Source organism: Antennarius striatus, chromosome 12, assembly GCF_040054535.1.
Source record: "Antennarius striatus isolate MH-2024 chromosome 12, ASM4005453v1, whole genome shotgun sequence".
NCBI lineage: Eukaryota > Metazoa > Chordata > Actinopteri > Lophiiformes > Antennariidae > Antennarius > Antennarius striatus.
Window position 1 is genome coordinate 9,819,824 of NC_090787.1, and position 15,245 is coordinate 9,835,068.

General features: G+C 40.3%; 2 protein-coding genes across 4 annotated transcripts in view; one reads left to right on the forward strand and one right to left on the reverse strand.

Annotated features, from left to right (window-relative positions):
• Positions 1–8,180: 8,180 nt before the first annotated feature.
• Positions 8,181–12,878, forward strand: myl1 (myosin, light chain 1, alkali; skeletal, fast). The gene is made up of 6 exons (XM_068328780.1): positions 8,181–8,417; positions 9,145–9,172; positions 10,886–11,029; positions 11,869–12,042; positions 12,142–12,219; positions 12,360–12,878. Exons 1-6 carry the CDS (start codon positions 8,289–8,291, stop codon positions 12,386–12,388), a joined length of 582 nt encoding a protein of 193 aa, XP_068184881.1. The 5' UTR covers positions 8,181–8,288; the 3' UTR covers positions 12,389–12,878.
• A 1,410-nt stretch (positions 12,879–14,288) lies between these two features.
• map2 (microtubule-associated protein 2) overlaps positions 14,289–15,245 on the reverse strand; it is a 61,635-nt gene continuing 60,678 nt past the window's right edge. For all 3 annotated transcript variants that reach the window (XM_068328779.1, XM_068328778.1, XM_068328777.1), the window contains one exon: positions 14,289–14,983. In XM_068328779.1, coding sequence (XP_068184880.1) covers positions 14,762–14,983 — 222 coding nt within the window. In that variant the 3' untranslated portion in view covers positions 14,289–14,761. The remainder of the gene's footprint in view (positions 14,984–15,245) is intronic.

Here is a 15,245-nt window from a genome sequence, read left to right on the forward strand (position 1 = left end):
GTGTCAGTGACAACTACAAGTAAACTTGTCTGATTTAGGCCTGACTCTCATGGCGGCCATCGTTCGGGATTGGTCAACAGGCGTTGCTTTTCTCGACGCTGTAAGCAGACAACGTTGTGATTGGTCCTCAGGAAAAACGCCTATTTAGAGCCAAATCGGATGAGACTGATGCAACGAGGTGGTTCTGAAATCAACTTAGTATAAGTCCTTAAATATCAATAGTAACTGAGGAAAATACAACAGTTACTATTATTATGTATATGGTATTCTCTGTTTACGTAGACTCATTTGGATTCTCAAATACCCACCAGGCATAAAATGCTGTCGTTCTCTATCACTTATTTATTAATGTTTCTCAGTCTGTTGTGTAAGTGATAAGTTGACAGTTTTTAAAATGTCACATGAGGAAACATTCTTTGAATTAACTGTCTCCAACTTTGGGGCATTTAAAACTAACTGAAAGAGCATGCAGAAGAGTCTTTTCTCTTAAATCTTTTGCTTGAACAAGGGCAAACTGACCACGGAAAGGCATGTTGGTGGGATTAGGCCAGCCTGTGTATATTTGCTGATGACTGCAAGACTGCAACTCTGTGCAGAAGGCTGCCTGACTGCCACTCTGCTGGGTTCAGCAGTCTGAACTAAGTGGGTGTGAGTAATGGGACCTGTATATACTGTAGATCAGGAAATATCGCAGCCCTCCGGATAGTCATAAGGGAACAATACGCCATGTTCTCTGTCTTTGTTTTGAAAACTGTGATGTCACCTGCACATTTTTCAGAATGAAAATATTTCAAACAGGTAGATTTTCTGTACATTTATTTGTACTCATAATGAAATGTGCATATGCTTACTGTTCAAAGTGAGGGATTCTCTGTATACTGTCTGAACCTGTTCAAACAAAAACTCTCCTGACTACAGATCGTGTTCCCTCTTGGTCCACTTCAGACAGTGGATCACTGCTGACATCCAGTGCCAACATTTGGTAAAACGTTTCAGGGGTGTATGCTGTATGTTGTGTTGTAATGTCACACATGAAGTGTAGGTGACAGTGCAGCTCTATATACTGGAGTAACAGCTTCTCATAATATTTAGCTGGCAGCATATATTCAAAGCAATACATGTTTTACAGATGACACAGATATGTATACTATGCAGTAAGGGGTGCATCAAAGCACAAGATAAATTAACTGGATTGGGTTTTAATTTCTAGTAGATTTAAATATTTACAGCAATATTCTGATCAAAAAACTCAACAAAAATTTTTTTGTGTAAGATTTTCAGTCTGTTAACAGGCTCTGATGTATAGCTTGTCAGAAAATGTGAGGGAAGGTTGGAAAGGTTGATTATCATTCTGCTGACTCATCAAATGGCTGCCTCTCAGACTGCAGTGTATGCCATTATTAGATCACTAGAGCTGCTTTTGAAATTCTGGGTTTTTTTAAAGTTATTCAGCTCATTTGTATGCAAGATAATAATATTCAATAGTTGAGGCCACTGCCGTCCATTCATCCACTTACTACAATAGTTCATCACAGGGTCACGGGCTGGCAGTGGCCTATCCCAGTGAGTACTGGAAGAGAGGCGTGTCACACGATGGGCAAACATCCAGTTCCTTGTAGAGCTGGCACATGGACAGATACAATCATTCTGACACACACGCCTACTGGTTAGTTAGAGTCACCAATTGATCGAATCCATGCTTTTGGATTGTTCGTGAAATCCAGAAAGGACCCACACAGATCAAGGAAAAGAAAAAAAATATAGGTTGACTGAAGCAAGGATATCCAGATCAAATCATTGGTTAAATTTGACGAGATAACTCATCCCTAAGCTCGTCAGACAGTAGAAACTGCTGCTATAATCACATAGGCTTAAAGTATACATTGGATTTTTTTTCTGTTCTCCAAAAGTCACTTCCTGCTCCTGCAAATGTGTTAATAATTTCAGACAGCGGGAATGTGAAGCCCTTCAATACTCACCGTGGATATAAGTCTCGTTGTCGCCACCAATAATAAAGATCTAGTTTCTGTAGTGAAATGAGGCCTAAACATAGATAACACATCTTTTGACCCCTGGTAGGGGTCCCCATTCTCACAATTACACACATTGTAAACCCTTGCAAGTTCATGGTAATGCTCAAATTACTGTATGTAGTTGGTTCTGTAACAAATTTAAGTGATTGTTGACTGGACTTTATTCACAGTTTCAGACATTATCATTCCACGATCCTCGCAGGCCTCGTGCCAACATCCAGATAAATTCTTCCTAAAAGTTTCTTTTATCATTCTATTGGGAAGTTTTAAATATAATTTAAAGTTCAAATTACATCAACAATTCTTCTTTTCTACTTCTCTTTTTAACAATTTTACCACTGACCAAAAAACTCTAGCTACTTCATGCTAACAAAGACAGAATCACATATGGTACAATGGAAAATTGCTAAGTGATGATTGATAGAACAGGAGAAGCCTGTGCAATGTACTGTATGGAGCTTTATAACAGGGAGGGCTGTGATTAGCTCCTTCTAAATTCCTCCACTGATTGGCTCGGTTGCCACCTAATGGGCTCCAGTGTCTGTCCTCGGTGAGGGACCCCACATTGTCTGCGGTTTCAAGTTTGAGTTTCAGATGGTGACCAAGTTTAAGAGAGGACGTGAATAGCCAGTCAGGCCCCGTCACTGTTATCTTTGCCAGGTTTCTAAAAGCAGTCTTGCAAGAAGTAACTTCAGGTTGTTTTAAGGATCTATCAGGAGGTTTGTTTAGAGCATACTGTATTTAGATATCATTACAGTAGTTTACAGATATTGTATTCATTTTTTTTGCTTAGGCAGGAACAAGTTATTTGTGCAGCGTATTTCTACATCATGAGCGTCACCGGAATCTGAGTTTTATAAGTATAAAGAAGATGATGAGACTCACAGTGCAATTCTAGATAGCTTAATGAAAGAGAACTGTGAGCTTTGCAGACTTGTTTTCTTACATCCTTGATTTTAACTATTGTGGAGCAGTTTATTCAAAATGAGGAGCTCATATTCCTTCATGGCATAGCAACAATTTAAAATCAGCACATTTGAAAATGCATGGGAGGGAAGTTAATGGAAATTATAACATCAAGTAAAGAATTTGCCAGAGATCGAAAGGAATAGAAGTACTGGTTGTACAGAACTGAAGTACTCAGTAGATCCCAATTAGCTAATTTCTTTAAATATATCTTTCCCACCGATACTAGCAGCAGTTTTCTGATGTTAAAGTATGGGGAGAGGTGGTATTAGTAGTAGTACAGTAGTTGTATTTGTAGTCATAGTCGTTGTAGGATGGAATCCTTTGAGTTGAAACAGCCAGATATAAACCAATAATAATATTGATTCAACACTGTTGGGTAAAAACGTTGGCATGCAGCAGCGGTATTGAATTGTACTTCATTGACACCACTCTGACTTTTCAAAAGAAACGTTAAACAGTTTCAGAAAAAGGCCGATGGAGCTTCAGCCCCCAGAGTATTCAAGAAAGCAAAGGGATCAGCTGGAGAGAAAGAAGAAGACCCTCCCTTCATGCCTGTATTGGATTCCCTTCCTCTGTAGTGATGGTGTTCCCTGTAAAAAAAAAAGGGGGGGGGGGCAGCAAGTGTCTTTGTTTAGCCTGAACACATCTAATTCCTGTCCGGTGAGTTGAGGGATTTTGAGCGAGCAAGAGAGGGAAAAGAGAGCCTGCAGGCCACAAAGGCTGCATCAGCCCCCTTAAGGAGCCATGGCCCCTGCTCTTGGAAATCCCAAGAAACTTCACACCTCTCTGTAGGGACTATAAATAGGTTCCATCTGTGCCCCCAGGCTCAGTTACAGCCCCATTCCTTTTGGCATGGTTGGAGGGCAGGGAAGGAATCAGGGTTTGAAAAGAAGGACTGGGGGGGGGGGGTTGAACAGGGGTGGCTCGAATCAGAATCCTAAAACTACTCTCCAGTCATCACAGAGGGCTGACTGGGTGACCTTTGCTGCATGCTTTGACGTAAAGGAAGTCAATCAGTGCTCTGTACCATTAACTTCACAGCTCTCAACGCTTCAACTCCCCACAGAAGCAGAATGCCAGGGATCGATCTTTGGAATGTCACACCGCACCGTCTTCGTCACATGATTTTTTTTTTTTTTCTCTAGCTCAGGTTCTCCACATTTCATTAATCATGCTTGAATCATGATGGCTCCAAGGTTGAGACGGGCACTGTATTTTCAAATCAGCACCTACATAATTTCTGTCTCACAGAGTCTGTCTCTTGTTAGAAGCTGTGTAAGAAATTTGAACTGGGGGTGAATTTGAGAGATTATAACAAATGCATAGCAGACAGCGAATCGTATGAGTTTAGATAACATTGTCATTCCCAAGAGAAGACAGTTATAGCAGCTGTCCTGAAGCAAACCTAGAGGTGATATTGTGAAACGCCCTTAAATGCTTTGCAAAAGAATATCCCTGAGAACTTTCTCATCCATCTACTCTTCAGGTAAAATGTACATTCATTTCTTTTCTCAAACCACTTTACCCGCTTAACATTTTTTTCATTCCTGTGTGAGTTCTTGTTGCTCATAGCATTCCTCTCTTGGCTGTAATATTTCTCCAGATTGTTCATGCAAATTAGGTGAAATGACTTAACTGAAAGGATGCAGCCATCTAATAATAGTGTTTAGTTTAAATGTCTCCCATTTGGTTTTTTTTCCATTTTGTTTTCCACTTATGTTGTCGCTTCCTGTTACTGTTTGCTGATGCTTAAAGATCTAATTATCCCATTGACTCAAGATGATATTCATCATAATGTTTGAAACTGAGTTGCTTAGCAACACAGATGCCGACTAACTTTAAACTTCGAGTATGATTACATGGTGAGAAAGGACTGCTTACAAATTACTTTTGTAAGCTAAAGAAAAAAAGTATGATTATATTGTAAAACACACAAAGCACCTCAGATCTTAGCCAACTGGATGAGCTGATTACCAAAGAAGGTGTGACAGGTGTTATTCATGGTCTTGGCCCCTAATTCAGATTATATAGATCAGTATTGTTTCAGACCCAAAGAAGACAGGCCAACCACTTGTGAAATGTGGTGAGAGTTTCTATGCCTTTTTCGCAAGCATTTGAATGATATGCTGTAATTGATCCATAAAAGACCAATGTTTGCCGTACAACATTATACACACAAGATACCTCTACGTCCATAAACTGTACAGGGAAAATATGGAACAATGTATCAATTATTTCAGCTAACCAAGTGGTTTGGATTTAGGAATTTCAACTACTCCACGCTGATCCAGAATGGAATAAATGTAAGAAGTCTGTATTTGTGAATTTTTTAACTGTCTTGACATCTTTTGGAAAACAGAGCATCTACTTGCAGACCCGGGAACTGGGGCTTGAACCACTGACCTTTCGATAAGTGGACAATGGTCACACTAGCTCCGCCATGGCCATCTGTACATTTTCTTCCAGATGGATCTAATAGACGTTGGTGAGCCTGTTTAGTCATCTAGCATCATAATTACTGTTGAGTCTGCTGTGGTTGCAAGAAATTTGTTCAGTGCTTATTCAGTTATCTGCATATCTGAACGAAGATGTGAAAATAAACAAATACCTGAAAGACATCAGAATTGCTTGGATTTTTTTTTTTCAATCTGTTTGAACATTGGGACATATAAGCAAAAGCTACACATTTTACATATCTCCTGATTTTGTAAAAACTACAGAACAACTGAAAAATTGCGAAGCGGTGGGACATGAATCTGGCCATCATATATGGGATTTTTATGGCCTTGGAGGTGGAGGAAGAGGAGGAAGAAAAAGAATGCCCCTTCATTCTGCTTTGTTGTGCATGTACAGTATACGAATGAAACGATTCTGTACATAGCCCAACAAGGTCTGTCATAAAGACTTCACCCAGTGAACAAAAAATATTACTAACGGCTTCCTGTGGTCCAGGGACAGTTATGTCAAATGTCCTCTTCTCATTTCTTTATCTGTCATCACAGGCAAATGGCATCGCTGGCCACTTAGACTGGTCGCTGACGTTGTTACGTATTCTTTACCAAAGTTAAAACCCCAATTGACCTTTTGTAAAGACTGACCTCACATCTTCACGATGGGATTCCCACAGGGGTTGCGCATGGATTGTGAATGCGTAAAGTGTTAGGGGTTAGGGTTGTTCTGCAAAAGGAAATTGTTTGTCTGTACAAATGCAAGTCTGAAAATAGGATGGTGACTGTTGGAAAGCTGAGTTCATAACTTTCACAGCTCACATCCACACACTTGTTTACAAGAATTAATTTTGGCTTTTAAAAAAAAACACTTTGATACTCAAATATTGGAATGGATAACCTCACTGCAAATGCAAGTGATTTCTTTTAACATTTGCAAAACTTCAGGTTAAATAAACAAGTTTGTTTTTGTAAACTGGCTTGATATCACATCTCAAAAGCCAAACTCTACCAGGCTGCTGAACCCATTAGGATTCTGTAGTGGAGCTCAAATTGGACTGCAGCACAGGTGCAAGGACTGGGGCAGAGTTTCAATTGGGGGGAGTGAGTGAGGGGAATGTAGACTCGAAGAAGGTGCACTGGGGAGCCCAGATGACAGCTGAGGGACTGAGGCTTTCTCTGGCTTGTCCTCATGGGGATGGGGGTCAGTGAAAGCTAGCGGGCGCTGAGGGTTGTGATGTGGTGACTGTAAGACGGGAGGAATTTATGAAGTTTTTTCGTCACCAGGCCCTGTCAGGGTGGTGGGGGCAGGATGGTACTGCTGGCACTGAGAGACAGATATAGACAAGAATCAAGGAGACTGAATTTGCACTCTTAGCCCTGTCCGAGTTACTGGCACCGGCAGCTGAAAGCTCCTCTATAGCTCTTGATCTCCCCCCGTGCTTTTACGTCACATCCTCTCATGGAATGGACCGTGACTGTGCACCCCACAAACACAAAGCCTCAAATTAAAACACAGGTGTTGCTTTACCCAAGACACATTGTCAGTGACTAGAAATAAACAATGGCTCATTATTAGATCTGAAGAATCCACTTCTACCACCTGTCCCCTTAAGCAGCCACTCTTTGACAGCTTCTCAAGAAAACATTTCTCTAATCAGTTGCTTTATTTTCTCTTCTTAAAACTTTTACACACTTTGGCATCAATATATAATCAATGTGTGTTTGATTCAGCACCCCACCTTGAACATGATTCGGGATAAGTTATTCATTTGAAAAAGCCATGCACTTATGGCCAAACCATTACATCAAATGCAGTGCAATGCTCAAGTTCACATCCGTTAGTGAAAATGAAGATGAGCCACGATGAAGCCAAAGGAACAAAGTATACAAAATAATATATTTTGAGATGATGATTTAAAGACAGACCACGATATTTGCCAGTCTGTCGATTGAGTAACATGTTTATTACGAAGCATCTCTCTCTCTCCCTCTCTCTCTCTCTCTCTCTCTCTCTCCCTCTCTCTCTCTCTCTCTCTCTCTCCTCTCTCTCTCTCTCTCTCTCTCTCTCCTCTCTCTCTCTCTCTCTCCTCTCTCTCTCTCTCTCTCTCTCTCTCTCTCTCTCTCTCTCTCTCTGTCTCTCTCCCTCTCTCTCTCTCTCTCTCCCTCTCTCTCTCTCTCTCTCTCTCCTCTCTCTCTCTCTCTCTCTCTCTCTCTCTCTCTCTCTCTCTCTCCTCCTCTCTCTCTCTCTCTCTCCCTCTCTCTTCTCTCTCTCTCTTCTCTTCTCTCTCTCTCTCTCTCTCTCTCTCTCTGTCTCTCTCTCTCTCTCTCTCTCTCTCTCTCTCTCTCTCTTTCTCACATTATTCGTCTTTTGCACCAACAAGTCTTTAATTATTCTCAGATCGCTTAGAATGTCTCTCTCGTGTGAGTACAGGTCGTGCGTATTGATGCGCAACGCCGTGCGTAAAAATAAGTTGTTTTGTTGTTGGAAGAAGTTGCTTTGTGAGCAGCAGATGGCGTGGCCTCGGGCAACCTTTCACACAGGTTCCAATGTTTTCGTTTTTCATATGTGGCATAAATACTCTCTGGCCTGAAGCTTCATATTCCATGTTTAGAGAGAACACCTCTTCCACACACACACACCCTCCCATCCGCTATCCAATCCTCGCTCTTCAACAGTGTTGACGGAGGTCAAGAGGAAAATAGCCTCATATATATACGCCCATGCTGTGATTTCTTTCTCCGAGTCCCCTCCACTCTGTTCTACACTCCTTGTGTTGTCACCCGAACCGGGAATTGTCTAAACTTCAGGGACAAAGCAGTTCTACTGTCAGCTGAAATGGCACCGAAGAAAGACCCCAAGGCTGCCGCCAAGAAGGCCGAACCTGCACCGGCACCGGCACCTGCCCCAGCACCAGAGCCGGCCCCCGCTCCAGCCGCTAAAGCTGTCGACCTGTCCTCTGTCAAGGTATATGACCGTGAAAGTATGACTTCCGTTGCGGGGAGGGATGGAGTTTAAGATGATGAACTTTTTCAATACACGAGCAGTTATGACAGCATTAGAGCTGTTTAAGGGAAACAGCCCCAGATCTTGTTTGGCCATTTTATGCCTCTCACTGGAATGAGGTCAAATATGAGACCAAAAGGACCTGTATCTTAGGTTTATTTACAGCGCAACCGGTTGATTGTCCGGTTGATTGCAGTGTTGATGTTGTGTGGTTGACTCCTGTGGAATGTGCATTAATATAGACCCGTTTTCACTTTATTACTTTTATTGTAACACTTGGAAATCATTAGTTTATGAGCGCAGGTGTGACGCGCCTCGGGACAAACTCAGGACGGACGGATGAGTAGAACCATGGATAGCGCACTGTGGTTTAGACCACGCCCACTGCTCTCCCCATTGGCTGGAGCGGTGACTGACGTGTGTCGGACACGCAGGCTGACACCAAATGTGGACATGTTAATGGAGCTAAAGATGGATCTCCAGGGGTCGGGTTCCACCATGTGAAGCTAATTTTGGCAAACGGACAATTTTAATCCCAGCGTAATCCTCTTCACTTGAATTAAGAGTCTGATTGGATTCAGGGATGAAGGCCTTTGTTGAATAATTAGATGTAATTGGAAAACCTACGTATTTATGGGGTTTTTTTGTATTAATGTTTTCTTTTGTTTGTTTTTTTATCTGTTTCCAGATTGAGTTCAGTGGAGACCAGATTGAGGGTAAATACACTTTATTTAGCCTTTGTGAACATGTGATCCTCTATGCAGCCCATAAAACTCATATCTTGGCTTACTCTCTGGCATATTATTATAATAAATCAATATTTAAGAGATGAGTATACCATAAAGGAATACAAAGTACTTTCACCTTGTCTGGAAGAACAGAATTTCAATGCCAACCAGCAGCAGACATGATGCTGGCTCTCACAATGGTCACCTCTGTTCAAGGGTGCACTAAATTTTTAATTTTAAAGTCTAGAATGTTTTTTTAAAAAAAAAAAAAGGAAAGAAAACAAAACAGCGTTTCAAACATGGATGAATTAACTTCTCAAAGATTCACAAAGAAATAATTGTCTCAAGGATAAATGTATGGAAAAAAATAATTAATTTAATGGTTCATATCCATCATATTGTTATTGTGATCTGTTGTCAATGAAATACAATGAAATACTACTCCTGTGTTTAATATCTTCAGCTTTTCATTTCAAGCAAACACAAGTCAGTTACACTAATTGTCTTCCTGGGAAGGAAAAACAAATACAGCAAAGTAGCTGCTTTTTAAAAATGATTCAGATTACTTATTACTAATTAACCTAGATATTTTTTTATTTACATATGAGACTAGATTCAATATCTAAAGGGCAGATTTTGAGCTTTGAATGAATTCAGATAATCACTTTGTCCTGATATGACCTAGGGATTGTTCATTCTCCTTGACTAATGACATCAGTGTCACGATGCTTCATGGTTTTACAGAAATAATTATTTTATTTCAGGGATTGCAGAAGAAAATTTAAGAACAATGAGTGATTGAAGATCCCTCATAACCTTATCACCCTAGTTTGGACACCATTCCATCTGGTTGGATGCTTTTTAAATTAATGTCAACCTTCCCCACTTTCATTCAGCTCACCCACAGAAGGTCCTGCCTTTAAAAGGACAGGACTCATATTCTCAGCTATGTTTATCAATTCCAAGGTGGTCTTTTAAAAGAGTCCATAGCCCTGCTGAGAGACAGCAAGAGAGACGAGACAGCTGAGATAGAAATAGTATGTCGGGTGATGGAACTCGACAGGAGTCGGTCCATTCAGCCCAAAATACCTCAACCCATGGAGAAGTCTTACCCTTGTTTTAGACCCCCCCCCCCCCCCAGTCAGTTTCCGAAGGAGCTGCCTCCACCTGCTGGCAGGTGTGTAGCTACAATTAGTAAATGGTTTAACATTTTCTCCATATGTGGGAAAAATGTCTTTTACAACTTCTATAGAAGATGAACCATAAAGACATATAGAAAAACACAGAATTCTGAAGCTTGAGCTGTTTATAATAATGTTTTTGAATCATTCAACATGGTATATGAATATTTCTAAATGTTAAACTGAATAAATAAACTATTAGTTTGAGTGTAATAATTTATATTTAGCTGAGAGTTCTCTCTAAACAAACTCAGGTAGACCAGATTGATGTAATAAATTAAGTGGGAACATTCATTTAAACTTTCCAAAACTATTGCTTGATTATAATTGATGAAAATATAGAAAAGAAAAAAAAAAACATTAAGAAACATGGGCGTCATACTATGTCATGCTACGTCATGCTATGGTTTCCAGAGGAATCACAGACACTAAATTGTAAAATTAGAATTCCTTTAAAGACTATAAATATTGGATTCACTAGGGATCACATTACCCTCTCATCCCTCCCTCCATTCTACAGACTACAAGGAGGCCTTTGGTCTGTTCGACAGGGTGGGTGACAACAAGGTGGCTTACAACCAGATCGCTGACATCATGCGCGCTCTAGGACAGAATCCCACCAACAAGGAGGTGACCAAACTGCTGGGAAACCCCAGCGCTGATGGTAAGAGTTGCATTTAAAGTTTACTCACTTACTGAATATCTATGATTATGATTGATGTGAGTGGTATGTGTCACCACTAAATGGTGAGTGTGTATGAAAAGCAAGAGATGACTAGCTTGTCCTTATGACAGATCTGGTTGTAATTAGTCAAATTCATGTGCTGTTAAATCAGTTTTAATTAGTTTGAAATGAAATTAGATTAGATTAGATTAGTGTTTTCATAAAAATGTGTAAAAGGGAGGACACATGGAGAACATCTTATACGCAAAAATATTAGAGATATTTATTTACAACAGAAATCTATACTTACTAAGCACATAATGGCTGAAATCTTGCTTGCATTCACAGCTAGTAGTTCAGTTGTTGTCCTGACACATGTAATACCTAATCCAAACATGGGGTATAGCACTATGCTAATTCTTAACTTTAAAAGCGGTTCAGGTGTTGCTCCCTTCATTATACTCTATATTTCTAGATATAACTTGGTATAATCATAAAAATGCATACATGTATAGTTTCAGTGGTTCTCTCTGTGGGGACAGGTGTCAAATGCCTGCCTCCTAAACCCAGAATGACAGAACCAGAAATGTTTCTCATTCTGCAGTCATGGCTGAAGTCTACAGATTAACACATAGGATTATACAAAAGAAATATGTAGTATTCCAGTTCAACACTGTCACACATTTTACTCCAACACATTATGAAAGAAGTCTTTTGTGAAGCTGCATTATTGATGCTGGGGAAGTGCGGCCAGTGATTTTCTACATGTAGTAACTTCCATCTCAAACCTGTCTACCTCTGTGTGAAACTGACTGTCTTCTCCGCCTCCCACCATGCAGACATGGCCAACAAGAGGGTAGAGTTCGAGGGTTTCCTGCCCATGCTCCAGACCATCATCAACAGCCCAAACAAGGCAGGATATGAGGACTACGTTGAGGGTCTGCGTGTCTTTGACAAGGAGGGTAACGGCACAGTGATGGGTGCTGAGCTGCGTATCGTTCTTTCAACACTGGGTGAGTCAGGACAGCGTGCCTGAGGTTTTTTAATGGTCGGTGTATTACTATGTGAGCGTATATTGATGACGTTGGCTCTCCTCTGCCCCCCCCCCACAGGAGAGAAGATGAACGAGCAAGAAATCGATGCTCTGATGGCAGGACAGGAGGATGAGAACGGCTGTGTCAACTATGAGGGTGAGCCACATACTACAATGTTTATTATGAGAGATAGTTCATTTTAAATGGCACAGACACTTTTTTGATGTTGGCTGTGTTATGTGATTTTTAGCACTACACTTTTGCCCAGTCAACTCATTTCTCCTCTCCATCTACAGCCTTTGTCAAGCACATCATGTCTGTTTAAGGACCCTGCCACAGTGGTGGTGAGCATCGTATATGTGCAGACCCCATGGTGTCACGACATCCACTCACTGTTTCCTGTTCCACATGAGGAAGCAGGGGGATCAAAGGACTATGAGATGTCATTTCCTAAACCCTTTTATTTTTGTTCTACAATTTTTTTTTCCAACTGGTGCTTTTTTTTTTCCTCTCCTCATGCTCTTTGTGGAGTCTTTCTGATTTCCATTGAGTTTTTTCTTTCTTCATCATCAAGCCAGTTCCCTGTCTTATTAAGACTTTTTTTATCATCAGTGGAACAGTAATGGAGGGGAACACGGGATGACGATGAAGCTGATGACCATCCCCTCCTGTCACTGTACTGTCTGGCTAAATCTCTATCTATCCAGTTGAAATGACTGGATTACAAAATGAATCCACTCGTTGGCCAACCCATCCGTAGGTCTTAACTTATTGTATCCTCTGCCATTTCACAATAAACTTTTCACAAACTCCCATTTTATTTTCAGATTTCTGACTCTATCTGCTTGATGCAAATGCTTTTGCATACATAATTCAGTTAGACTGATATTAAATGATTATTTTTTTGACTTTTCAGTAATTACCTTAATTTGCTTTCCAGTGAAGAGTGAGCTGAAAAGCCTGATACCAGTCTCCTGTATGTTTGACAATCATAGTATTAGCTTAGCTTAGTTTAGCACAAAACCTTACCTTTTTAACTTTTTTATTATCCTCTACTAAGCTAAGCTAGTCTTTAGTTTACTGTGGTATCATAAGTGATGTACACATCTGAGTGGTATCAAATGTCTGATATAACTCTCAGCACAAAAAAAAGCTAACATCCAGCTGTGGATATGTGTGGATCTTATAATCTACACAGAAGACAGTGCTCCAGTGTCATTTTGTCCTTTTTATTGTCATTAATAATTGTAATTGTGTCATATCAACAAGAGAAAAACTGCATACATCTACTTGACTTTTTAAATACATTTACAGCTGCTGTAGGGTGGAGCAGGAGGTGGGAGGGAGTCACACGAAGATGGGGTATGCAGAAAAAACACAGAAGCAAACAAACAGTTGCAGGTGAGGGCACTAAATAGGCAGGTTAAACCACAAATGGTATCTGGTAAAAGAAACTAGATCACTCAAACACATTTTTTTTTCCTAACAGATGTAACAGGATATGAGTTCCTCTGTTGTTTTATTTTCCCTTATGAATTGTCTTGTTAATGGATTTTCAAAAATATTTTTTCCACTTTCCTCTCCTGCATATTGCAACAAAACATCCAGATACGGTAGCATACGTCGCAAAAACGGCATGGGATCTGCACCAAACGCACACACAAACAGATTTCAGAGTAGCTGCATCTTATGCTAAATCTCCAGTTATAGTTGTCGTTCCGTTGCGCATAACATCAGCCTGTGAGTAGAGGAAACATTTGATCTGTTTATTCAGGTGAGCTTAATATCTGCAGCTGTAACTAAAGGAATAAGTTTATTATTGTTCTGATGGATAGACAGGCATCTGCATTCAGCTACTGAGCAGGTGTCGTACTTATCAACAGGACTGCATTCCTTAGTAACACCAATTCAGCTGTCTGACATTGTCACCAAGCATTACACTGTAAACAACTAATAACTACAAAACATGAACATGTCTGATCTTAATCCAATAAGTGATGAAATATTAAAATTACAAAATAGCCTCTTTTAATATTAGAATCAATACATGCTGCCATAATATGGTCTAGTTCTTGTAATTTTGCAAGTATATTTTATAGCCATAATGTCTTTTCATGTTTTTAGGATTTAAAGAACGCCAAAAACCTTATTGTATGTGTGTGTGTGTGTGTGTGTGTGTGTGTGTGTGTGTGTGTGTGTGTGTGTGTGTGTGTGTGTGTGTGTGTGTGTGTGTGTGTGTGTGTATTTGCACGTTTACTGAGTGACAACATGTGCTGCAGGGTGCAATAGCCACATTACCTCTTATTTAATGTTAAAAAAAGGCTTCATGTTGTCCAAAACGCTGTTCCAGAACCAGACAAGCCAATACCTGGCCACTTTTTGCGTACACCACTTAATCTAGGACTAGTGCCTAGAATGAACTTTTATATGCAACATCGTTCAAAAAGAAAGTGGCCAACAAAATCAATCAGAAATAACACATCTTAATATAAAATAGCCATTAAATAATGACGACCATACAGTATACTGTATTGTAATTGAAGTCTCTACTTAAGAGTGATGGATCTTGAAATGGAGATGTTTAGAGGCTGTGGTTTAGCTGAGGTTGGCCTCAAGGTGGCAGAAGTAGGCAGAAAAGTTTGAAGGGAACAGGATTAGGATATCTGGGATGCAGAGCTGAAATCCACTGATTCATTGTTCACAAACCCTGCTTAGCCAAAGCTGCAGTAACATCCTCAGCCAGGGTCGCTAGTTGTGGAGAATCCGTCACGTTAAGACTGCCAGAGGATGACAGTTGGCTGTCTCGGTGGTGCTGCGGTGACATCGAGCTGGACAGGCCTGGAGATTGGACCACAATCTCAGCTCCGTGATCCACTCTTGCCTTTGCATGGTCACGAAATGTCAGCCTATGACTCTCAATCTAATGAAGACAGGTGATTGACAATGTGTGAAGTAGATGGGGAAGAAGGAAGAGACCAGTTTAGTATCATCAAAAATGAAAATATTTAAATGAGTCAAAGATGAACAGTAGATAAACCTAATATGAGGTTGTATAATACTCTCCACATTATTTATTGATACTACGATAAAAACAATTTACTATACCTTTTCCCCCCTACGACAGATGAAGGAATACAACAAGTTTTTGGAAGATTGGCAAGATAGACACATCAATACACATC